Source organism: Aphis gossypii, chromosome 3 (assembly GCF_020184175.1).
Source record: "Aphis gossypii isolate Hap1 chromosome 3, ASM2018417v2, whole genome shotgun sequence".
Classification (NCBI taxonomy): Eukaryota; Metazoa; Arthropoda; class Insecta; order Hemiptera; family Aphididae; genus Aphis; species Aphis gossypii.
The window spans coordinates 40,926,649-40,953,442 of NC_065532.1; the positions used below are offsets into that span (position 1 = coordinate 40,926,649).

General features: G+C 27.4%; 1 protein-coding gene and 1 long non-coding RNA gene across 2 annotated transcripts in view; one reads left to right on the forward strand and one right to left on the reverse strand.

Moving 5' to 3' along the window:
* LOC114123484 (sodium-dependent transporter bedraggled) overlaps positions 1-26,794 on the reverse strand; it is an 81,696-nt gene that overhangs the window by 42,407 nt on the left and 12,495 nt on the right. Inside the window, exons 2-3 of the mRNA XM_027986490.2 lie at positions 19,577-19,867; positions 14,627-15,241 (exon numbers count right to left, since the gene is read on the reverse strand). Coding sequence (XP_027842291.2) covers positions 14,627-15,241; positions 19,577-19,857 — 896 coding nt within the window. The 5' untranslated portion in view covers positions 19,858-19,867. The remainder of the gene's footprint in view (positions 1-14,626; positions 15,242-19,576; positions 19,868-26,794) is intronic.
* Positions 94-18,605, forward strand: LOC126551494 (uncharacterized). Its single transcript, XR_007605409.1, has 3 exons — positions 94-185; positions 3,220-3,311; positions 18,486-18,605. It is a non-coding gene; the product is annotated as an uncharacterized LOC126551494 (long non-coding RNA).

Below are 26,794 nucleotides of genomic sequence, written 5' to 3' on the forward strand. Positions count from 1 at the left end.
GTTTTACGTATTTTTCACAGTGTAAACAAACTGTCATCGTCTTAGAAACGTAATGTATACTTTAAGAGAACATCGCAGAATCTTTTAGAGTTATAATAATATTGAATATCTCCAAATTTTATACGAAAGGCCACGAAATACTGTTTTTTGAAAAAATTACATTATGTACAACACTTGGTGAAGGAGTAAGTTATCACATTCAAAATTTCACATATATGATCCAATGCGATGACTGATAAATGTACTTGCATAAAAACGTAAAAAATGTCAAATTTTTATTTCTTAATGGCCCCACAGACACTTGTTATCAGTATTTTCTAAAAAAACTAGTTTTACGTAATTTTTACAGTGTAAATAAACTTCCATCGTCTTAAAAACGCATATACACTTTAAGAGAACGTCGCAGTACCTTTTAGAGCAATAATAATATTGAATATCTCCGAATTTTATATGAAAGGCCACGAAATACCGTTTTTTTAATAAATATTTCATTATGATAATACAAATGACTAAAAAGTACTAGCAACAGCAATTTTAAAACAAGTAAAGATAAAATAAGTATTTGTAACATACTCGATAATTTATTCGGGTTACGCGTTTGTTTACATCAAAGATGACAACTAACAATTACAACAAATGAATAAACTTATAAAATATATACCTTTATTAAGCACACCTAGTACAAATAATCTATAGACAAAACTTTTATTATTATTAAAATTATTGTATAGATTAGATTTAAAACAAAGAGGTACAATGAGGTACTTTTATTTTAAATATAAGAGTAAACTCAAACTGTACACTTTATGTGAGGTAGAATATAATTAAACTAAAACTTTTATACTGTTTGTCGAAATCAATCTATATACTCACAACAACAAAAATAACACATAACAAAATTGCACATTAAACTATTTAATAGCAAAGAGGACACTGTTTGTTAAATACTTTTTCCTCGCAAATAAAGTTATGAAAAATAGAAAAAAATAGTGGTATAGCTTAGCTAGCTCCATTCACTTGAAATCGGTTCTATATTCGAAATTTTTGTTTTTAATAGTGGGCCACTTAAAGTGTTTGCAATATCTCAATAATTTATGTGCTAGTTTTGGTTCTAATCTTTTTATTGAACTAAAAATAAATATTATAAAGTGTTTAATACCATCATTAGGTGTAACATTAGGTGATGGTTAATAACAACTGCTAATAATATTATTTTACTGATGAGTTTATAAAGATAATATCCACAATATACATGATATACTTTTTATGTATTAAATAATACAATTTCAAAAAATTAATTCCATTAATCACACGGTCAATACGTAATAATAAAATATGTTATTCAATGTAAACATTATTGTAATTAAGTAAATATATTCTGAATTAATTCATAAACAATTATATACATACCTACTTGAATTATTAAACTTTATGTTTTTAATGTCAACGATAAACATTTGAATACAATTTAAAACAAATGAAAAATACAAAAAAAAGTATCATAACTGATAGGATTTTATACATGTACTGTTTTCAGATTCATATAGATATGAAATAACTTTCTTCTTAGACAAAAGAAAAAAATGCTCCACAAAATCATTATAGTAATATAGTCTATGACTGCGTACTGTTTTTTTTTTTTTTTGAAATAAATCAATTTGGTGAATTATAATATTACTATTTTTAAATTATACTTAAATAAAATATTAAATTTACTAACTCAATATCAAAGTTGAAACGTTAATGGAACAGTAATGTAAAAATAAAATGTAACATAATGTTACACCGTCGATTACCGAATACCGGCTACCAAATGTATCATAATTTTTTATCGGACCCAATATAATAATAAAATTATTTAGGAAATTATGGGCTAAATACCATAGCCTTTTCTCAGTTCATTCTAGTAATGCCATAACCCTAATATACGAGTACTTGTTATTTTAAATAACAACTTATAACTTGTAAATAACTTGTTATTTTAAAAAACAGTACCTATTAATAAATAATATGTATTGATATAATTAATGGTTTATTATAATGATCGAGGATGTATAGTTTTTAGAAGTTTATCTATGACAATATTAAATAAATATAATATTATGTAGGTATGTTATATTGTTTTATACAAACATAATATTATTTTTAATATCTTAAATAATGATATTAATTCAAATGTCATCAATAGTTCACATATTTTTCTCTATGCAGATGACCTAAAACTCGTAAACAATTCTTAATTCTCATAATAATGCGATTAGCTTACAAAATAATATCAATACTATTCAAACTTAGTGCTCAATAAATCATCTACAAATGATGTAAATTTATGAATTTTAACTGAACGAGATGCCCATAAACTTTTTATATACTATTTATAATTCAAATATTGAAATCTTTAATAATCTTAGCGTAATTTCGACCCAAAATTAAATTGTTCAGCTCTAAATAAAATAACAAGAAATAAAACGAAGCGCGTTTTAAGCTTTATTAAACGGATTTGTGGTTCTTTTAATGACTTTTCATCTTTAATAACAATTTATTGTTATTTTTGTACGCTCTTATCTGGATTATTGTCCTTTGGTATGGATAAACAATACAATGAAACAAAATTCTATTATTGAAAAAAATCTAAAAATTTCTTATCTCTATCTACTTAAAAAAAGACTATCAAAGCAACTTCATAATTTACTTTTAGATGACATAGATTACCCGAGCTCCTATTTTTTATTTGTTTTAAAATATGTTCAATAACTGCATACGATTAGGTATATGTAAAAGGACTTCAACTCTTATGTATTCATAAATAAATAAATAAACATACTTAATATAATTTAATTTTTTTCGTTAAACTTCTTATTTTGTTAAATAACATTAGGTTATATTTATTTAGAAATTAAATTTTTTTTTTTTTTAAAGTTGACGGTAAAAATATATATTAATTACTTAGAGTACTAAAATACTTCATTTATTGAATCATTTACACTTTAAAAACCTTGAATACTACTGTTATAAATAGTTTTTTATATGTTTTTATATTAAATTTAATACCTACATAAATGATTTCAAAAATTATATAAATGAAACTTTGGCCAAAAATATAAAATATATCCTCTAAAAGTATCGTACATAAACAGACATATTATACCCATGCCACAAATTTTAAAACTCTGCTTACGTCATGTAAACTTCAACATTTATGCCTAATTATTTTTACAGTTATCAAAAACCGGTTTTTAACATTAAATTTGGTAACGCACAAACATCGATCATTGATAAATGATTTATAACCAACTCTGAATCGACTAAAGGTAATAAGACAAATTTCATGTTTTCTATTGAAAGCGGTAAACATAATAATTATTTTTATAACTATTATAAGCATATTTGCTTATCAAACAATAAATAATAATATTATACAATTTACCAGTTTTATAAATCTGGTATCTCAATTAATACTGTAGATGTAGGTACATTGTTATTAGTTGGGTGTAGAATTTTTAAAAGAATTTAGTAAAATAATAAATGTATAAATATATATTATTCGAGCTAGAAGTGTAATATGTAAAGAAGTGTAATATGTAATATTATATCATATGAGACATAATATATCATTTAAAAATAAACATATTATAAATTTGTAATTTGTAATTATAATGAATAAATTATTTGATAAACCAGTTACTCTATTATATCTATTCAGTATTTTAAATGGTTTATTAACTAAGAAACGATGGTTATAACTTATAGATTTACCAATCAGAATAAAAAAAATATAGTAATTTGTTATGTTAAAATCTAAACTATATCAATTTTACTTTGAACTTATTGAAACCATAACTATTTTCCAATGATATATTTTTAAAAAATAATGTACATATTTGAATAATAATCTATATCGTAATGTTTTTATCTCCGAAGAATACCCTTGAAGTTTTACAACGCACTAAATTGAAATAATTAAATTTAAAACTAATTTCCAACAGTTGTCAATTTAAATGTTACGTATATTATCTCTATGAATGATATTACGTCAAACCAGATTATATTTTGGTATTAAAACAGGTGCGATTACTCGAATACTTGATTGAATATCCATCATAAATACAGCAATCATTCGATTCTACAATAAATATTTTAAATGAGATTTGTTTAGTATATTATTTTTATATTTGTTAAACATATAAGTATATAACAATTGTGTTAAGACGATAAAGCTACATGTCGACACTAATGAGTTATTAGTTATTACTTTATTATATAATGCAATATAAAAACTGTATAGATGAAAATCCACGTAAACGCACTTTCAGCACTTGGCAAACGTGACATTGAAAAGCATTGCGTGTAAAATTAAAATTGTCAAAAGTCGGTTGTAAAAAAAAAAAAACAAAAACAATAAAACAATAATTTAAAAACTTAAAATTTTATTATATCATGTACGACGTACGTCACTCAATTTAAAAATAAGCGGTGTGGCCATAAACAACTAAAATAAACACATAATGTCATATACTAATATATTATAATAACATCACAGGGGATTTAGGTTCATATGACTCTACTTTTGGAAGACACTTAAAAGCTATATCTGTAAGTAATTGTATGTGCGTTGCACACTATGCAGTGAAGTCAGCACACTCATCGGTTCCACTACCAATGTTAATGAGGCGATCCTTCAATTACTATAATACATTATGTACGTGTACTATATTATAATATATGTACACTGATACGCGGAGAAATCTACGGGAATATAATATTTGTGTATATTGTGTCTATATATATAATATATATATATATATATATTAACTTTGCTATCCACATATTATTATAATATTGAAACGCTTAGATACACAGATTCGATAACAAAACGCATTATAATGTCCCGATTGTTTTCGGTCAAGTGAGAAACTCGAGTTTTAATAAATTTATTACAATGTGGACTGCATGATGTAAAAAATAAATAAACAATCGACTATAATTAAAAACAAAAGAATACCGTCGAAAATCTTTAGTAGTGTAGGAACACTAGGAACAAAAAAAAACATAATAAAAATACCGATAAGATTACTGCAGATTGTCCGATATATACAATATACTTATAACCTACGTATATAACACGCACCATATTTATTATAACGGTCATCGTCCGTGGGCGTCATCGTGACACCACACTACGAGCCACTTTTCCCCAAGTGTTTCACGTTTTTATTTCAGTCGGTCGATTAAAACGTAATTTTTTCACACGAAACATCATAAGACAGTTTAGGGTTTCGTAATATTATCCGACTGGTAAACGCAGTCTATGTAATAATAGCGTGACGGTGGCGTGAAAGCTCAGATCAAAAAATATTTATTTTTTCAAAAATCAATAGCTCATATCCAATATCGGCAATATCCATACATTCACTTTGAATCATTCTAATGTGTTGTCGTTGAAAACAATTCTTTTATTGAGTAACAAATAACTCTCATTTAGATTTTTAAAATCAAAATTTAGATGAGTAGTTTATAAGTTATTAACTTTTATTGTATTTAAAGTTCAGATAACCGAAGTATGCGACAGCAAAATTTTGGTAGAAATTCCCGTATCAACCCGTCGTCAACTCTACTATGCTTACTTAAATTTAAATACTTATAATTCATTAACTACTCGTTAAAATTTCGATTTTGTGTATACTAAAATGCGCAGGAAAATATTCTATTTCATAATGTAAAATTAGTAAAAAACATAAGTTGCTTACATCAAAAAAGATACATCTCAATATCAAGAAGAGACTTATAAAAACATATGTATGGAGTGTTGCAACATACGGATGTGAAACTTGGGTAATAAATGATACCGAAAAGACAAAACTAGAAGCCTTCGAGATGTGGTGTTGGAGACGTATGGAAAGGATAAGCTGGATAGAGCGGAAAACGAATGAAGAAGTACTCAGAACAGTGGGAGAAAAACGTACACTCATAGATGCGATTAGAGAAAGACGATGGAAAATGGTTGGGCATGCCTTGAGACACCCAGAAGAATTGCATAATATAATATTAGAAGGTATGATAGAAGGAAAGAAAACTGCAGGACGTCCCCGAAACTCCTATATAGGACAAATTAAATGTGATGCAAAAGTTAAAACCTTTAAGGAACTTAAAGAAAAGGCGAGTAATCGGTTAGAATGGAGAATTGGAGTTGTAAACCAACCTTCGGGTTGAAAAAAAAAAAAATGTAAAATTAAAAATGTATGCTGTATTTAAAAAAAAAAATACAACGCTAAAAAATATTAAAATATATATTATTATTTTTTTTTTTTTTTTTAATGTATTTTATTACAATTGGAAATTATGTAAGAATAACATATTTTTAAATAAAAATATTAAATTTGGAAATAATGAGTATTATCCGAGAAAAGAATCTCTTCGTATATGTTTGTATTAAAACTTAAAAGAATCACAAAAATATATCGAAAAGATGCTAGTTACATATTGCATTATGATATGGACTATTATGTCTTATTCCACGGATTATGCTTAACAATTTATGTTTATCGTTTGCTATAAATCGCTTTTTTTTTTGTTTTCTATTTTTAAATTAATTGAGATATAGTTGTAAATTATACACACAATTCTAATCATAATCGAATTACATAACTATCTATTAATGTGTAAATTCAAATAATTTGAAGTCCTATTAAGTTTGTAACTATTAGACAAGTATTAAGACAACTGCTCCTGTATACAAATGTACTCATATTATTATGTAACTTAATATTTATACTGCAGCACCTACTTCAAAATTTTGGTCTTCTTAAACCTTATAATAATATAGGTGTGGCTAACATAAGTCATTATTATACTTATGTTTTATTAGATCATTTTGAAGAAAGAACAGTAGAATAAGTATAACGATAACGAACACGATAATGATAGATCGTTATGCCGAGAGCACGCATAAATACTTAACCTCTCGTGAGTTTGTAAGTTACTCAACAATTACTATTAGGTACCCCCCTCGATGAATTTACATTCTGATGGCATAGAGTTGACGAGACTTTCGAAACCATCGATCTCTGAAATTTAGCTACTTTGAATTTGTTCTTAAATTACTACTATAATTTCAAATAGACTTAGGTGACTGAAAAAACTATAATTATACTTAAATTATCTTCAAATTTACTTTACTAACGCCAGTGATATCTCTATAGATACTAGAATATTTAGTGATTTTTATATATATAATGGTTTGTGACATATTTTTTATAACTTAAGTACCTATTTAAAAAATTATATATGTATATTTACACCGTACACAGAGATATTGATATATGGATTTCTTGTGGCTATTGAATTCAGTCAATTATATTAGGATGATGAGATTTGTGCGGAGTAAAATAGTCAGAGCACGAATAATTATCTTATCGCATAAGCAACGGTTTTATTCATGATGTCATTCTCGATGTCATATACAAATTTTCAAAACGACCCCTAACTAAAAGACATATTCATGTCAAGATATTGTGATTTGTAATGATATACTTATAAATATACTATAAAATAGTCTTATTTAATAATAAGTTATAATTAAACCTTGATACTAAAATAAATAGAATACAAAATTTAAATTAGGCCATTTGAATTTAAATAGAATACCCCCCCCCCCCACACACACACACACACACCACTCACAAAAGATATTATTTGATTAATCAATTAATTACCAGAAAAACGTTTTTATTTATTAAACTTAATGTGTACAGTGTACACTGTACACATTTCAAGTGCACACACATATAATACAACCTACCAGCAACTCTAAGATATTATATACATACACTTAATTTATAACTTATTATTAACTAACAATTAAGTATGAAAAATTATTTAGGATAAAAACTGCGGTATATTACTCATAAATCATTATTTAGTTCAATATCTACTGTTGGTTCGAAGTATAATTGTTGTACTTATGAGTTTGATAATATTATAACAAGGGAAATGTCAACTATAATACTATTTTATTTAAACGATCTAACAGTCGGAACAAATAGGTATATTCAAATCAAAATGTTTTTTTTAACTTTTCCAAACTGGCCGTATACTTCTTTATCAGCACTAAATTAAAACCTATCTTTTGTTATATTCTTGTACATGGAAATATAATATTAATATATCTCGAATCTATTATCCAATACCTATAGAAAACATGTATAAAATTAATACTCACAAATCACTTGGAACAGTGCCATAGCTAGACACTTTTTCTTGGGAAGGCCCGATATTTTGATGTATAAGGATTATCAATGAATACTTTTATTAAATAAAAAATAACAGCATGCCGTATTTATTATACGCATATTATATGAATTTATTTTATATTTTATTACTAAGTTCTAAGAGTACCTATCTACAGTAGTCATATAGTATATATAGACTAATTACATTCATTACGATATAAAACATTTATTTTTGAGGAAAGTGAACAGGCCTGGGCCTACTACCAGGCCTACCCGCTGGCTACGCCATCAACTTGGAAAAATATGATTTACAAATTTATGACTTCGAACAAAGTGGTACAATCTGCGTATTAGTATTTACTATTTAGTTATGTACTACAAATTATTTCTAATTTTTCCACCACCTAACGGTATGCCAACCACCATTACAATAATCAATTATTTGTTAGAGTCCTTCGTTACGACGCGCTACGTCTTGTTAGAAAACCGCACTCTTGCAAAAAATAAAACAACTTATGCAACTTATTTACGATCATCGTTTTCGTAATAAAATAACCATTGCGATAGTAATTAATTTTTTTTTTCTATTTAAATTCAATCATATGCAATCTATCGCTACATTAATATTCGACAGACCTAAATACAAGCCTAAATCAAAAAATCAAATTAATAAATACATATACCGAACTACAGACAACTAATTACAGTATAAGACATTAAAACTAAATATTATTATTAAATATCTAAAAATGAAAATAATTCATACAGCTATTTAACCTGTACTGGCTTTACTTATAGTAAAAAATAAAATTTAGGTGGATCAAACTATAAAGAATCATAAATAAAGGATCCCACTGTTGATATCAAAACAAAATATGAAGTTATGAAAAATATAGTTTTTTATTTCCATTAATAGTTTTTCAAACATATACCTAATTTTCCATTACTTTTAAATTTTTAATAAGTACAAATCCAAAAAAAAAATATATAATATATATATATAATCAATAATATTTTAAAATGTAAATAAAAGCGATTACTTAAAATTTATAGACGGAGAAGTACGAAAAAAATCATTAAAATTATCAAATAATAATTTTAAAAAGTTATATTAACCAGCATGTGATCCAAAAAACAATAATAATAAGCTAATACACTACTAAAAACTTATAGTTAGATAATAATACATTTTTTGTATTACCAATTTACAGTAAAAAAATTTTAAACTTTATTAATACGAGTATAACACAAAACTATTAGGTATAAACGGACGTAACACGATTGTGCACCTTTTACCTTTTTTTTTTTTTTTTTGAGCAAAAACAAATAATTAAATACTATTAATCACTCTCGTTAACATAAATTTTAATTTTTTCTTGGTTGGTTAGTATAACGTGTGAGTACTTTCATCTAGCGGCTACTTAATCAATTGCTCAACATAAAGTTTAAAGGCATGATATTATGATGCTATATTCAATGTATATTGTATACAATTACATTAAACAGGTAATAAGTAATTATAAAATTCACAAAAAAATTATCAGCTATTAATTTACAATTTAAAACATTTGTTATTATAAAACATAAAAAAATATAATAACGAAAGTTTTATTCGTTTGTATCGAGATTTTCATTATATCGTTATTTTGTTATACACTATGTGTAGAGCGATTTTGACGCGCGGTGAAAACGCCAGTGTATCGCCCGAGTACCGCTCGTCATTTTAACGCGCGTTACCGGGTGCCACCGTTTGTATGTTTACCGCGTGCCAAAATCACTCTAGTGTGGCCACAGTTATATTTTATATACTAATATATTAGTACATATCTGTGAGTGTGGCTCGGCCCTTACAATAATGTATATTTTGTTTTCGAATGGCAACGTTGCATTTAAAATTATATGCGGAATCGTGTATAATATACATAATGTGGAACTTGCGGAGTGGTTTATGTATATCAGTGGCTCAATTTATTGAAAAATTAACGAAATCGTTCTCCACCGAAATAAATATCAAATCAAAAAAATTACCAATGTTAATAATTATTATTGTTTTCGTTATTAAGTTTTATTTTTATTTTTATAGACGAATATCAGATTATTATTCCTCTTTTTACACGTAATTAATGTAATGTATTATTAGATTTTTTTACTATATGTATTAGGTTTTTATTAATATTGGTTCATTTTTTTTTTTTTTGAATTTATATTCATTTAAATATTTGTGTTTACTCAAAGATATAAGGTAAAAAGTGCACAATCGTGTTGTTTTTTTTTCAGGTAAAAAGGTAAAAAGTGAACAATCGTGTATTCGTGTTGCACCCGATTATAAACAAAGTAGAGTATAAATATCTGGGTTAGAACAACCATCGTTTTATAAAAATACTTTTTTTTATCAAATTTTGTTAAGTACCAGCTGGAAATTTGATCTAATAAATACATCTACTGATTAACAATCACTTTCATTAATATTTAATCTCCAACAAATATAGTAAACAAAACGCACTTTAAATTCAAAATTATACATTAAAGTATAAGCATTTATTCTGAATCATTGATATTATAATATTACGATGATAGCATAATATATTTATAATTTACAGCAGGTGATTGGTGAACAAAAAAAACTTATAATGATCACATTTTAAGCAAAAATCCACCTGTCACATTTTCTATTTGCGCGATTTACACCTGTCCATCTATATAGTACAAACGTGCTCCTTTCCAATCGGAGGGTCGTTCCGCAAAAAATAATTTTTTATGTAATTATTATAATATAGTAAATTCAATATAATATGTATGTTAACTGAAATGAAGAGCTATTTTTTTCAGCGTTATTATTATTACACCAATTGGCAATGATAATAAATTGTTATATAATTATAATGAATACCTAATGCATATACTATATACAAGAAATAATTATATCATTACGTTAAATGTGCAATTTTATTTAAGATGATTTAATGTTGTGAGATAATTTGCGGTTAGCAAAACCTTGATGAAGGTCCTATATTAAATCTACAATACTTATTCGTCTTTGAATTTGGTTTAGCGACTTGATCAATTCGCCCTCGTTAAAGAAATTAAAAATAAAAACGATCCTCTGAATATATTTAATTAATTTAAATTATACTAAAACGTAAAATTACATATTTAATTTAATTAAAAAAAAAAAATGATTTGGAATTCGTGATTTGTTTAATCGTTTTTCTAGCTTTTCAATATCAGATACTATAAAAATAATTACATAGGTAAACTAATTTAATACCTATTAATATGAACAATTGACAAAGAACTATTAACTATAGCTTTTAAAAGTTAAAAAAATATAAATGCAGTAAAATATTTTGTTTTTTTTTTTTTGAACGAGTATAACTTTTAAATTCATGAAAATAATAGATACATTCATCTTTAAGTCGTTTAATTATCTTAGCAATGAAATAGTTTATACACGCAATTTATATGCCAACCTACATATTTGGCGTTATATCAATAAATTAGATGTGGAAAAATTATAATTGAACACATTTTTAATATCTATGTCGTAACTCAGTCCGTGGGCGCCTATAAATAATTGTAAAATATATTAAATTTTGTTTGTTCTGAAAATAAATTGCGAGTGTTCATATTCTAACAGGATTAATAGATATCCCAAAGGCCAAAACTGTCTTTAAATTATAAAATTGGAATTTTATTGATACGTTGCAGTGTTAAAGGTGATATAAAGTGATGGTATTTGCATGTATTAAAATATTCACGTTTATTATGATCAATATTCAAAACAAAGTATTGATAGTTGTTGGTTAGGTTATGATAAATAATTGACCATGTGACCTCAATCAGTGTTAAATAATAGATTAAAATCTAATACGGTCATGAATTTATAACATACATAGTTGAAACCATAGCGAATCTATAGTTTTCCAGATCAACAATGTATTTGTTTAAGTATCTGCAATTCACAAATACAATATTATACGTTTATAAATTTGTATCTATCTTCAAATTTAAAATAAACTGTAGGCAGTACTATATTATGTGTAATATGTATATATATTTTATTATATGTTTAGTCGATATTTCTTATCACATGAGAATTGTAAAGCTATGGTATTATAATATGGAAATATAGCAATACTTGACATAAAGTTTAACAATATCAGTAAACTTAAGTCCCCAACGAAACTCTCTACAAAACATTGGTTTAATAAAACATAAACGCGCACGTGGAATTATCGTGACCTAAATAAGTAACGTACGAATACTACCTATTTTAATATGTATATTATTACTATGTACACAACTTTATTATTTTAGCAGGTGTAATATTTCGTAAATTTTGCACTTATAGAAATTGTATGTCATAAACAAAAAAAACTTCACTTGCATTGTATAAAAATAATTCTTTTTGATATACGATTTAAATTGGTATATTATACATATTATACTTATATAATATAACGTATTAGTTTTAAAAACATGATGAATTCTAAAATAAGTATATCAATATGCGTAGGTACGTATTATATTTATACCTACACCATACGCGTAACTGTAGGTAGATATTAATTATTTCGCATCAGAAAATTATATACAAATAACATGGGCGATCAATGAGATGCATGACGTATACGAGTAAACCAATATAAATGTTATCAAAGTAGCCAACAGTAATATACTTTTATATTGGAATATATTATTTTACTAAAATATTGTATAATTTTCACTTTTACGACAAATATTTTGATATACTTCTAAATGCGTATTTTTCTATTATACGTGACACTACCCTGTGACGTCTTAAGTTAACTTAATTTGATATCAATCATTAAGTAATACCTATTAGTTATAAGTTATAACTACTAACTGACACTTCAATTACTCTTAAAATTTTTACATTGTATTACGTACTTCTGACATAAAATTATTAAAATGTTTTGAATAATATCATCTAATAAAGTCGATAGTTAGTCCATATTTCTTTACTATATAATATACAATAAACAAATTATACCATAACGTAGACCTCATATTAAGTAGTCATAACAGGTGACTAGTCTGCTATAAAATAAGCGTCGTTTAAGATAGACGACGCTTTTTTAACCAAATAGCAGCCCATGGACGACATTTATTTTTATAGGTAAATAAAATGAGATTTTCATTTTGTTTTTTTGATTTAGCCTTTAATTTTTTGTTTTAGATAAAATTGATAAAATAATATATTTCGATCAAATTGCGATGACTCCAGAATTCGTTAGGTTTGCCCTCCAAAAATATTAATTATAAATATTAACCCTTGTTCAATACAAGGGAGTATTTAAGGGGGCGAAGAGAGCATTTGCCCTCCCCCCATTACTCATATTTTTCCTATATAATACATTGATTTAATAATTAAATTTGGTACTCATATTTTTATTTATTTACTCGAAAAAATAAAAATTAGTTTCGTCCCCCTCATGGTCTCGACTCATATACGCTCTTGGTACAATACATAATATTATTATGTACCTATGACCTATTCATATGGTCACTGAAGCGACAACTTCAAGACAACATAAGCGCTTCAGTTGACCAATAAAGTTGAAGCGAATTTTGCAGGAACGAAATCAAAACTAGACTTGAAAATACTCGGAAAAATATTAAGTAGGTCAGAAAGCAAATGTACGAGTATATACGTGTGTAAAATATACCTAGCAAAGGTGAAGGATACGATTTATAATTGACAAAAAGTGATAAAATATGTGCAAAAAAGAAATATTTGAAATCTAAAAACCATTAATTAGTTTTTATATAAACATTGATTGCAAATAACATAAAAAAAAATATTTTACTATCAGTTTTGTAAACTTCTTTAGATAATAGATAATAATTCAACTAATTGTCTTAATATTTAACACCTTCATATTGATCGTCGAGAATTTTTCGACATCGTTCTCTTATATAAACGTTGCACTAAATTCCAGACAAAACTATATAATACATAATATATTTAAGGCGAACACGCGTCATACTAACGATTATTAAATAAACTTAAACATATTAACCGCATAGTTACCAAGCCCGCGTATATTAAGATAAAATTTCATATTTTACTTGATATAACAGACCTCGTTATGATATAGTTTATAAATAGTATATATTTACTGCATAATGTATAAAACTACATCGGCATCATTATAAACGAATAGATAAATACGATTTTACAATCGTTTATCCCAATAAATTCTCTATAAAGCTCAAAGCACGCTTTTCGGTGTGAATCTAATCGTAGACACGACTGACAACCGATTACCAATATGAAATTGGAATATAGAAAACAAAATAAGATAATCCATGCAGAAATCGTTCGGCCCTAGTCGTTTTTATAATAAATTAAGATCGCGATTGTGCACACTAACCTGATCGACGCGACGAGCCTCGGTTCCTGTCCTTGATCCCGATCGGCGCCGGACGCGTGCAGCTGCCCCGCATCCGGTTCGGCGGCGGTGTCGCCAGCGGCCGCGACGGCCGTCTGTAACTGGAGCCCCTCGTGGTGTCGCTGCAGCATCACAGCCGAGGCGACGGCGTCTTGGACGCTTCTCCTGCGGCCGTACTGCCTGGGCCTGGAGGGCGACGCCATCGGCGACCGCAGCCTGTCGACCACGTCCACCGGAAACGGGATCGACGACGACGGCCCGTGCGTCCGCGGTTTGGGCCTAGCCGCCGCCCTGGAACCGCTCGCGGCCACCGTTATCATAGCGGGCGCGACGGCGGTGGAGGTGGTGCGGTTATGTCGGTGGCGTTGCTCTGCAGTGGTCGGCAGCGGTGGCCGGCAACTGTCGCTGCGATAATGACGGTGATGTCGCTGCGGTACCCGTGCCGCCGAGGTTGTCGCGTCCGCCGGCCACGGTCGCCTGTCGTCTGTTGACGGTCCCGGTTCCCCGGGCAACCGTTCATTGCTCAAGCGCCGTTCTGCCGTAGCCTGCACCTCGGCGGTAGTAACGCTCACTGCCGACGCCGACACTGGCGAACCACTGTAAAGGAAATGCATTTTCAAAAATGTTATTATACAAATTTCTGTTACTGAAACTGTAGGTCGAGAGATTATTGTTATGATATCCAGTTTAGGCTGTACACTAAAATAACTAATTGGTGACTTTACGCATTGTACGACTATTAAAGAAAACAAATAAGTCATGAGTATAGTTTCTTCGAAATAAAACGTTAATACATTAATACTATTATTATTTTGTTTCGATGTGTTTTTTGTTTTTATCATAACTCTTATTTAGCCGTTATAGCTTATCTATAGACAACGTCAAATATCAAGATTTTACCACATCGTACTTGATCAAATTTAAGTATGGATTTTAACTATAAATATATATATATGTATGATATTTTGCAACCTACTAAAATTACATTGTCATGGTCACTTGACGCCTAGTCGGAAATTGAGAAATATGCGTTGGTTTATAAAATAATTTAATAATATAACGTGCATTAGTGATCATTTATACATATACATTGACAACAATTTTGAGTGGGATTTGAATACATATTTTATTCATTGTTACGTTTTTAATATAAATATGTGTAGGTTACAAATTGTCATTTTAAACTACTAGCAATCTGCCTAAATTCAGAAATTATTAATTAATAGCATTGAGTGCAAAAAAAAATAACTGTCCTTTATTCAAACATATCTAGATATTTTCTTCAAAAGTTCATCTTTTTCCTTAATATTTGTATAAACACGCAAATGCATATTGCACACAATAGTGTAATATTTATAAATATTATAATTATAAATTTATAATGTATCCACCAGGATCAAAAACAAAAAAAAAACCCATAATTTATGTAATTTGTTTCTATCTTTCTCGATAATATCATCGTGGAATTTTGATACATTATATATTTTATTTCTGAAACCTCGCTTCATAGCCTCGACACATAGCCAATCTCCCAAGTGTGCATATATAAATAATTATATATGAATATGGTCAAAAAAAATTTTTATTATTGTTTGCATCATTTTTATTCGTATTTACGTTAATAAAGAATTCTACTGATATTTTTATTACTTATTACTTTTCTGAAGTTCTTTGATTCTTTACTGCATGTCTGCATAAGTGTGGTTATAACAAGTTTTATTTCTTATTACTGCTTAAAGCTTATTCGAACGTTTTAGTAATCACGATCAATCCCATAATAAACTTCCTCTATAATAGGAAAAGGGTAATGAAATTAAAATAAGACCTAATAGTTAACCTTGATTGCCGGTTTCAAGTGCTTAAACGCACTGTCCTTTATTTTCATTTCATTGCATAATTTAGCTATAGTTTTTGAGTAGGTAATTAAAAATATTATGCCACTATCTTATGCTATTAAATATCTTTGAGTCACATTTACCTATGTAATACTATTTTAGTTTTCAGATAGATACAATATTTAATAAGAACAATATTTTTTAAGAATTTTATAATAGTATTTTATTTATAGGTAGGTATTTGGTTTTATTATTTTATCTCAAAAATGTACTATATTTAATGCCAAAATTATATTGAAACTGTTATTTGACTAAATTATAAGCGATTTAAATAATATTAGACAGTTTATTATACTATAGTAAATAATACAATATAATTAAACAAGTTATTGATATGACGTACGTATGAATAATTCATTATTTAATACCGACACGTTTGATGTATCATAAAAAAACATTCTTTATATATCTTATAATAGTATACTATAGTTGTAGATTATAAAATAATAAAAGTATTTTTGTTTATATCAATATTTTATCTAAACTCGAATAGATTTTCATTTGCGATAGTTTCAGATACTTGAATATAATTAACGTCATATTGAAGCTTAAATATATAATGTAAACTTTTAATTAAACGGTTTAATTATTTATTTTATAGGTAAATATATCTACTTGAAACCACAAAATACATTTTATTGTTAAAATTATTGTGAGCCGGTTACTTAGTTTCCTCAAAACGACATGATAAAGCTATAGACAAAAAAAATACGTTTTTTACAGGATAAAATATGTTCTGTCCCTTGAATCATGAATAATACGAAATGTATTATGTGTGTATTTACTACCTGATATTCCTATTATTATACCTATCACATACCTTATACTTAAATAATTCAATACACGTTTTACTTGTTAAGACCGAATGATAAAGAAAGATTTATCGGAGATATTCCGTTTGGAAGTTAAATTTGTATTATTATTTGTATTCCTATTATGGATTGTCAATTTCATTAACACAATATTAATTTATGTTTAAGAAAAATACAATTTTCTTACAGTTTCGTTTACAAACTTTAAAGACGTATAATTACCGGCCCAGAGAATGGATTTTATTTATTTATTTAATGCTAGTGCCTAGTATAATATAAATTTTCCCAAGGAAATAGGAATCCCTTATGTAACACTGATGTCATTTTTGTCTAAAGTTACGCTTTACAAAATATGATGAAACCTATTAAATATCAATACGTGATGATCTCAGGTTTATACATCACTACAGTAGATGACATATCCGGAATGTATATCTTCAATGACGTACCTACCAGTCATTAGATATCCGGTAACTGTAGAACATAATAGAGATATAGATGAACTACTATAAAAACTAAATATTCCTGAATTGACATTAATCGGATTATGTATGTGAGCAATGAGCATATGGGAACACTTTTACGAATATGCAAGTCATAATAGCTATAAAGGTAGTCATCAGACCAATAATGTTTCCGCACTTAGATAATTTAGTAGAATTTCGATTCAAATTTTAGTCATCAAACTTAAAATATACCTATTATTATAATCATTATAATTAAATATGTAATGTATATAGGTTTAAAAATGCATGTCCAAATTATGGACCAATCTTACGTGAAAGTTAAAAACAAAATTAGACATAATGAATATTTTATACTTTATCAAATTTACTATTTCTTCTATTAAAAAATATATATACCTAACTATACAACATAATATGTATATATGTCATGTATATATATTTGATTTATAAAGTCTATGAATTTTATAAATAGCCTATTTATAGTATTGAATATAAAGAAATATTTAAGTTAAATCAGACGAAAAAAATTAATTAACTATTTCTTATAATTTATCATAATAAATTGTGCTTGGATAGAAACGAATAGCATATTATACTTAACATAAGCATATTACTTATTAATACCTATATTCTATACAATACGTTATATTTTGAATTGGGTTTGCAGTTCTGCACGTTTTAGGTAGTATTCATTCCATCAAAACACATGGCTATATAGCATTACTTGATGACCATGTCACGTTGGTCATGCATCCCAACGAAGTATTAGTTTCATAAACAGGTAATTGATAACACACTATATCACGAATTTCGTAAAAAAAAAAAATAGAAATATAGGTAATGCTATTGAATTCGATTTAGGTGACCCAGACTGAACAATTTTACAATAACAGTAAACTAGAAAATAAAATATAATGTAGTAGTATATGCAAATTATTTTTAATACTTAACAAAATTTAATACTTTATCGTATTCGTTGAACTTTTCACTTATAAAATATAAATATATTTTTACGCTTTTGTTTAATTATTGCAGTTATAATTTATAAATTAATTTGTTTAAACGTAATTTTTTTATAATCATATTTCGTCAAGCATACGAATAGTGAATAGTTTAAAACAATTTAACTGTAATCTGAAATAAACACCATACAATATCCAAATATTACAGGATAGAAGTTCCTATACTATAAAGCCCATAAATCATGTATCTATAAGTAATTGAATTATCTTTGATACCAAAACTACCTACTGCGTTGTAAAGGTTGTACTAGAACTAGAAAGAATAAAACCCGATCAAGCAACAAATGTTCTCTCAGTTTACTATAAACTATATTTGTTTTCCTCTAATGTACTTATAGAAAGATATACCCACGTAAATAAAATTAAAAAATGTTTATTGATTTAACTTCATTAATGGAATATAATAGTGTATATCGTAATAAAGTGGATGGCTTGTACTTAAAATTAGTTATTAATGATGAAAACTAGCATTTTAATTTTTTAGAGGTTTTTTACTAATATTCTTAGATATTAGTCATTTTATTTCTGCTATATTTTGGGCCTGAATTTGTACTTTAAATCTTAATAAGTTGTTAATCATTGATCCTTTATAGTCTATAGTTTCTGTTAACTACGAACAACGGCCACTGATATAGAAAAATATTATTAATATATCCATGATACTATTGTCTATTAAGAACGATCTGAACCACAGCTACAGTATACCTATATTGTGGAGGTTTGACAAAAAACTCACTTGTTATCGTCGTCGGTGCGGTTGTCACGGTCGTTGACGGTAACCGGTAGCTGATGTGCGTCGCTGATTGACATAGTCGACAGCCTAGCCAGGTTCAGGTAGAGCAGCAACAAGTTGGTGGCCAAGAAAGCAGTGTGCACATCTTCAGGTAGTGGAAGAGGGGAATATTCGGTGAACAACGACGGTTCAAAATGATCTTCTGCTTCATTTCCTTGAAACTGATCAAAATCATTGTCACAGCCACCGCCGGTATCATCGATCATTGAAGACAACCCCCGCATAGTTATATAACTATAAGACAAAAAATTTAAAAAAAATTAATGAACTCCAATACAATAAATTTTAAATTTAAAATAAAATAAAATGCAGAGATGTTTTTGACGATAGTTTGTCAAACACTTATAGGCACAATAAATCCATCAATCACCACCACACGTTATAATTTTAGATGTAGGTATAAGGCAAAAAAGGCGGTCAGAGTGGATAATACTCTGCTATACAGTAGGTATCTAACACAAGACCCGATCAAAATAACTGATGAAAGTTTCAAGTATCTACGACTTGTACTTTGTAAATAATAACAAATATTTAAAATCCTTTGAGGATAAATCATTATCGTTTTGCGATTTAGTAAAAATTAAAATTCAGACGGTCATAACATTTTTTCTATAATGACGCTCGTTTTCTTTATAGTTATTTGGAAGTTAACTTATGGAAAACTTTGTGTTTAATATTATAAACTTATACAGATGTAAATACTAAAAATTTTATGAAATTTCAACTACAAAATTACTTGCAAATGTTTGCGATTTTGACATATTTCGTAAAAATTTGAATTTTAAACGCTTGTAAAAAAAAAATTATGGCTAATAACTTTTAATTTTTTTTGTAACTGCAATAAGAACAACTTATAAAAAACCTTGTGTTAAATTTTCAAGTTTTTTCGACATTTCAAAAAAAAAAAAAATACTTATAGAATAATCGAAAACTTCAGTTGTCTATAAATAGCTCAAAAAAGTCCTGAATACTTTGAAACCCGTGTATATATAACATTATTATAAACATTTGGTGAACATTATAAGTATTAAATTTGTAGTGATTCGTTTTTTTATTACAACAATAAAAAAATCGATTTCGACAAAAACTGATATTGCGTGAAAATTCCTATTTTCAGTCACTTTTTTATGATTTTTCTCGACGATTTTGAAAATTACTAGAAACTTGACCTCTATAATGCATCAAGAATATTCAATTTGCTATCAGAAACCACTCTTGAAGTTTTAAATTGAAACATTATTTTGACAAGTTATCATGTACAGAGGACACACACAAAAAAACATATCATTGTAAAATCAATACATTCATCACATAAAATCTAAAACATAACGCAAACACGTCGTACTATATTGAGTATACCAAAAAAAAATAAACTTGTTAAATAAACTATGTGTATTTAAATCACGATTGAAAAATGTGTAAAAAACATATTTACGTAATTCACCTTCTCTATCATATAACACGATCCCTGGCAAATGCCAATACTTCCCAATTGCTCTGGGTCAAATATTATTAAAACATTTAAGACAATTAAAATTATAATTAAACACAATAGTCAATAACTCTTTAAATATTTTAAAAAATATGTAGGTACAATTTGGCTACTGCAAGAACAAAATATAGATGTATAATAAATTAATAGTAGTAATCCTTTACCTACTTCTATGATGAATGGTTTAATAATAATTACTATTGATAATTTCAGTTTTATAAACTTAATATCGTACTATTTAACTGATTTTTTATATTTTACTTCATATAACTTTTTATACAAATCATGAATTAACTTATACGCTCTCGCCCCCACACGATAATGTTCATTAGGACCCATATCAGTGTCGGAAAATGGGTAATGATATACTAAATAACTAAACTATAGTATGTCTGTGTGGGGGAGGCCAAAGTAGAATGTACAACTACGAAACGTCCTCGTTAAAAAGTGGTGCACTATTTTATCGATCAAAATCGACTGTAACCAATTGCGCCGGGAAACGAATAAGTAATTTGTTTAAAAAAAACAGCTTAATGTTACGATTAGTATATTCAGTGAACACGTCACACGCACATAGACATATTTAAGTAGAAATTTATATCTACCAACTAGGATTCCACTATAGCTTTGTTACACATAATAATAAGTCATATCTAGACCAGTAACAGCAGTTATTACCTAACTATAGTAAATACTAAATAATCGTAATTGCGTCACGAGTATTAGAATAGATACCTATTTATACGTCTCAAACGATTTTTTCCCGTATCAGCACTTGGGATCTGAATGCCATAAGCCATTGTGGTTTACGATTTTCATATGCTTAGTCGTTTAAGAACATTATACCTATTATAACTGGTGTGATAAATGACGTATGAACATAATATCGTAATTTTGTTCAAACAAACCTTTGTTCTACGTTTTTATTTTATTATTTTTTCTACACTTGAAGATCCATATTTATAAACCAGCAACAATAATTTATTAATTTTATCTTCTAAAACACATTGATATACTTATATGAGTATAATATTATCACGACATAGATTTCTTACTAAACCTTAAATATTTGTTCTCTTCAAGTGTTTCTTTTCATTAAAATCAAATTTTTAAATAAATGAAAAATGGATCATTATAAATATAATAGATACTACATCTAAATACCTAATAATCTTTAGCTAATTCCATTAAAATTTTGTTCTTGAAAAACGTATACCTACTAAAAATATAATTTTATATTTTAAAACAGAAAAATTATTAAAAATAAGAAAACATATATAATTATTCACCGATATTCGTTTAATTTTCAATAAATTATACTGAACTGAACATTAAAGAATACTTCTAACGCGTGGTTAGACGACTGACGTTGTATAAATGTGAAATGTATATAGTCACGTATAGAAGTTTTGTTTCTAATCTTACTACTCGGTGTAGTAGGTACTTGGTTATCAGTTATCACTTATACAAAACATTTTATTTGAATAAAATGTAAATCATAAAATAAATCATGATTCACACAATAGTCAACTGTAGTGGAACAGCGCGCATACATATATTTATAAAGACATCAGTTTTATATATTGTATACGTAAATTATCTATTTAAATTTAATAGATATTAGATACCTAAGTATACCTGAAGTAATTACTTAATTCTACGAATTCGTTGCTTGATAAATCTTACATCATAAGATATTGTAATTATTTATCATGAATTATATTATGCAGACTTCTCGAATAAAAAAAATTGTTATCAGTTATGTATATCAATTACATATATTATGTTTACGAATACCTATACAATATGCATCGTCGCATATAAATAAATATTTAAATACTTAATATATTTTATACTAGTTGACAATTAAATCCAAAAGTTACAATTATTATTATATGGCATAATATTAAATTAGTTTTGTTAAAATTTTCTGCAAAACCAAATTGTATTACAAAAGCTTAAGTTTTAACTCTGAATTTGTTGTCTATAGAGTATAGACTACGACGAAAATGAACTCCACGAGATAATATTATACGCTCGTATATTCACGATAACGAGTGTGGTGCTTTATTATGTGTACTTATTTGAATCCGTATAAAACGAATAATAAATCGTACCGTAACATTTGAAGAAACACGCGAATAAGTGCAAGCATCGGAACATTTTCTCATGGTCACCCTGAAACATTGAACTCGATCATCTCCTTGTTATTTGATTAATATAACCATGTCGACAACGGAAATTTCGGAAAAATCTTAACGACGTAACGCGTAGTCTCGGTATACGTGAATAACACGATAAATAAACGCTGCCGTGTTTTCGATCGCCAAAATTGTGTAACCACTATATTATTTATATATAATATATAATAATATATAGACACCTATGTGTGAGTACGGTCATGGTAATTTACACGGTGAATTATTTATGGCGGCTGTGCCCTACCCGATTAAGTATTTAGGACCGGTTCGCTCCTTCGCGTGTCTATATTATATACGTATATTATTATAATATAGATACACGTTATATTATACTCCCGCCGGATAAATGAGTCATCGCTGTTGCTCCGAAGTTTTGCACGGTAGACGCGGACAGGCGATAAAATTCTGCTTCCATCGCGGCGAGACGTCTCGAAAACTACTGATGTATTATTATAGCACTACGAGATATGTACAAGTGTGTGTCAGTGTATTATATACATTCCCTCTGATCACATCCTATAATATTATTCGATTCACCAGTTACATTACACAGTGTACACTATAATATTATTTACGTAAACCAAGTGACGTACCCAGGATGTTTTAGTTATGACTTGTGGGAGCTAGGAGTAGTGAAATAAATTCCAAAATAACAAAATTTTATAACTGAAAAACAAAAAAAATGGTTGTTAAAATAAAAATATTGAGTCTTTTTATTTTTAAGTCATAATTAAGTTTTAAAAATGCAATAAAAGCTGATTAAAACTAATACAACTTATTATAATATATAATACATCGTTGTATGAATTATATTACAGTGAAACTTCTATTTAACGAAATCTCATGTCCCATGGGGAACAAAAAATGTTAGTATTATAGAGGAATTCGTTAAATAGAATTAACACATGATTAACATTATTTAACAATGATGGTCATGGTTCTCAAAAATAATTTGTTAAATAGAAGTTCGTTTCATGGAAGTTTCACTGTATAATTTATTGTATAAGGCAATATTATGATGAGATACCATTAATTACATAGACACTCAAATATCTAAAACGGTTATAAGCATTTTTAATGCATATTTTCAATATACATAATAATATTATATATCCGGATGTCCGGACTCAATAATAATAATAATAATTTTTATTATTTCTAATGTAGTTGACGGAGAATTCCGAAACTACCTCATTGCCCAGTAAATACTCAAGCGCACTTTTCTTGGCACACGCGCATCATGTCAACGACAATGATCTGTACCGAAAATCACATAGGTACTCCCACCTATGTATACGGTTTATAATTTTATATATATTATATTGTACGTATATGTATGTTATATTATATTCATGTGTAATTTATAAAATGGGTAGTGTTTATATATATATACGGCGTGTTTCAAACACAAACATTTTTCTTAGCAATTATTTCAGAAACAAAAATAAATTACAACAAAACTGTCTGTTTACCATATACAATATACATATAATGTGAATTTTTCGGTACAATTAAAACAGAATTATATATAGTTAAAATATATCGTATCGTAGTACGCGTGTCACACGCCCACGCACGAGTACTTTTTTCAAATTCTTTTTTTTATCTTTTAATGCACTGGCCGTGTACATGCATAATATGTATATTATAGGTGTATATTACATATTATAATAATATATGATAAGAGTTTAAGCATAGATAAAATGTACGGGCGTTGAATATTTATGTTTTATAATAATATATATAGAGTCGGTACTCGGTAGTTTAAATTTGACTACGAATCCTCGGTGGATTATAATATGTGTATCTATATAATTTCAATGAAAACGATTTGTGTTGCTTACAGCGTGCACAGAGTGATTTGTATTATTTTATTCGTATCGGCAAAAATTAAATCTGAACCCTAATATTATACACATAATGGTAAGTATAATATTATAATCGTATAATGATATCGCGTAAATACAAACCATATAAGTATATAACGCATATGCGGCTGTACATCGTAATTTGTAATAACCTTACAAAACATAATAATTGATTAAAATATACATATTATGTGGGCATGTGGCCTGCATGTAGGACCTGCGAGTTGCGGTTTTTTTGTATCATTTAAATATATACTTTATGTTAGTTACAGACACCACTACAATCATTCTACATTTTATTGCATACAAAAAATATCGATGTAAAATTATTGCAATATCATGAAGACCAAAAAAAAAAACGACAAAATTAGTAGTCATTTAAAGACAATATTTAACAGTCACACAATAAATAAATCTATATCCGTGCAGCCGTGCAGGTAAAAACAATATAATAGATGTGAAAAAACTGTGACGACTTTATACCTTAATTTAATGCTTATTTATATATTGATTGATGTTTTAGATATATACCTACATTATACATTATTGGTTCTCAAAAAAACCTTGAAAACGCGGAAGATCTCCAGGGGACTAGAGAGGAATTCAGAAGATACACCTATAGCATATCATCTTTATAGCTCAATAAAAGTATATATATGGCTAAATGGCTTACTGAATACACGTTTAAACCGGACCTTTTCACGGTGTAACTCGATGAGTACGATTACAGTTTATATTCAACTGTTTGTGCATACTATATAATAGGAAATTGATATCGCGTCGGATTTCAATAAGTTTTACCAAAACAACATTTCGTGTTCAAACATAATTTATAACAATGAAAGATAGTATAAAGATATCACGCAATGTTAAAACTTTAAACGCACCCCAAAAGACTTGCTGTTTTGATTTAAATTAAAGAAAAAAAATTATATCTAAGGGGTTTGACATCAAATATTGCACTCGCTTGATACCTACGTAGACCGAATTATAGAAAACCGAAGATAGTACTATGCATAATAATAGAAACATAGTATTATAAATTATACTACAATACTCATCATACTAGATGTATAAACAGCTGGTATCAAATAATTTACAATGTACATTATTGTATCCGTCCAATTATAATATCATTTATGTGTTATGCCCAAAAAGTCTACTTAAACATTTTTGGATATGTTTTGAAAGGTGCTAACAATGTAATTTAAACTCCACACCCCCGATAAACTATATCTACTATATCTACAATCAATCTATACAATTTCAATGTCAAATTATGAAATCACAAAATTTTAGATGCACAATCATTTTTATGAATTGAAAGGGAAAACTGTGTACTGGTTTGACAAATCTATGTAAGCTGGGAACTTATATGCAAACCCAATTTTTATTCAAAAATAGTTTTTCCATGTACATTATACGAGTAAAATGAAATTTTCATAACATTTAGATAAATTTTAAGCTAATAATCCCACATATTACTACAAAACTATACAATATTTTCTATTTAGGCTATTTACACATTTAAGACTTTAGTATATTAAGTATTATTTTTGGTATTTTTAGTATTTTTAGTTTATTTAGTTTATATTTACAC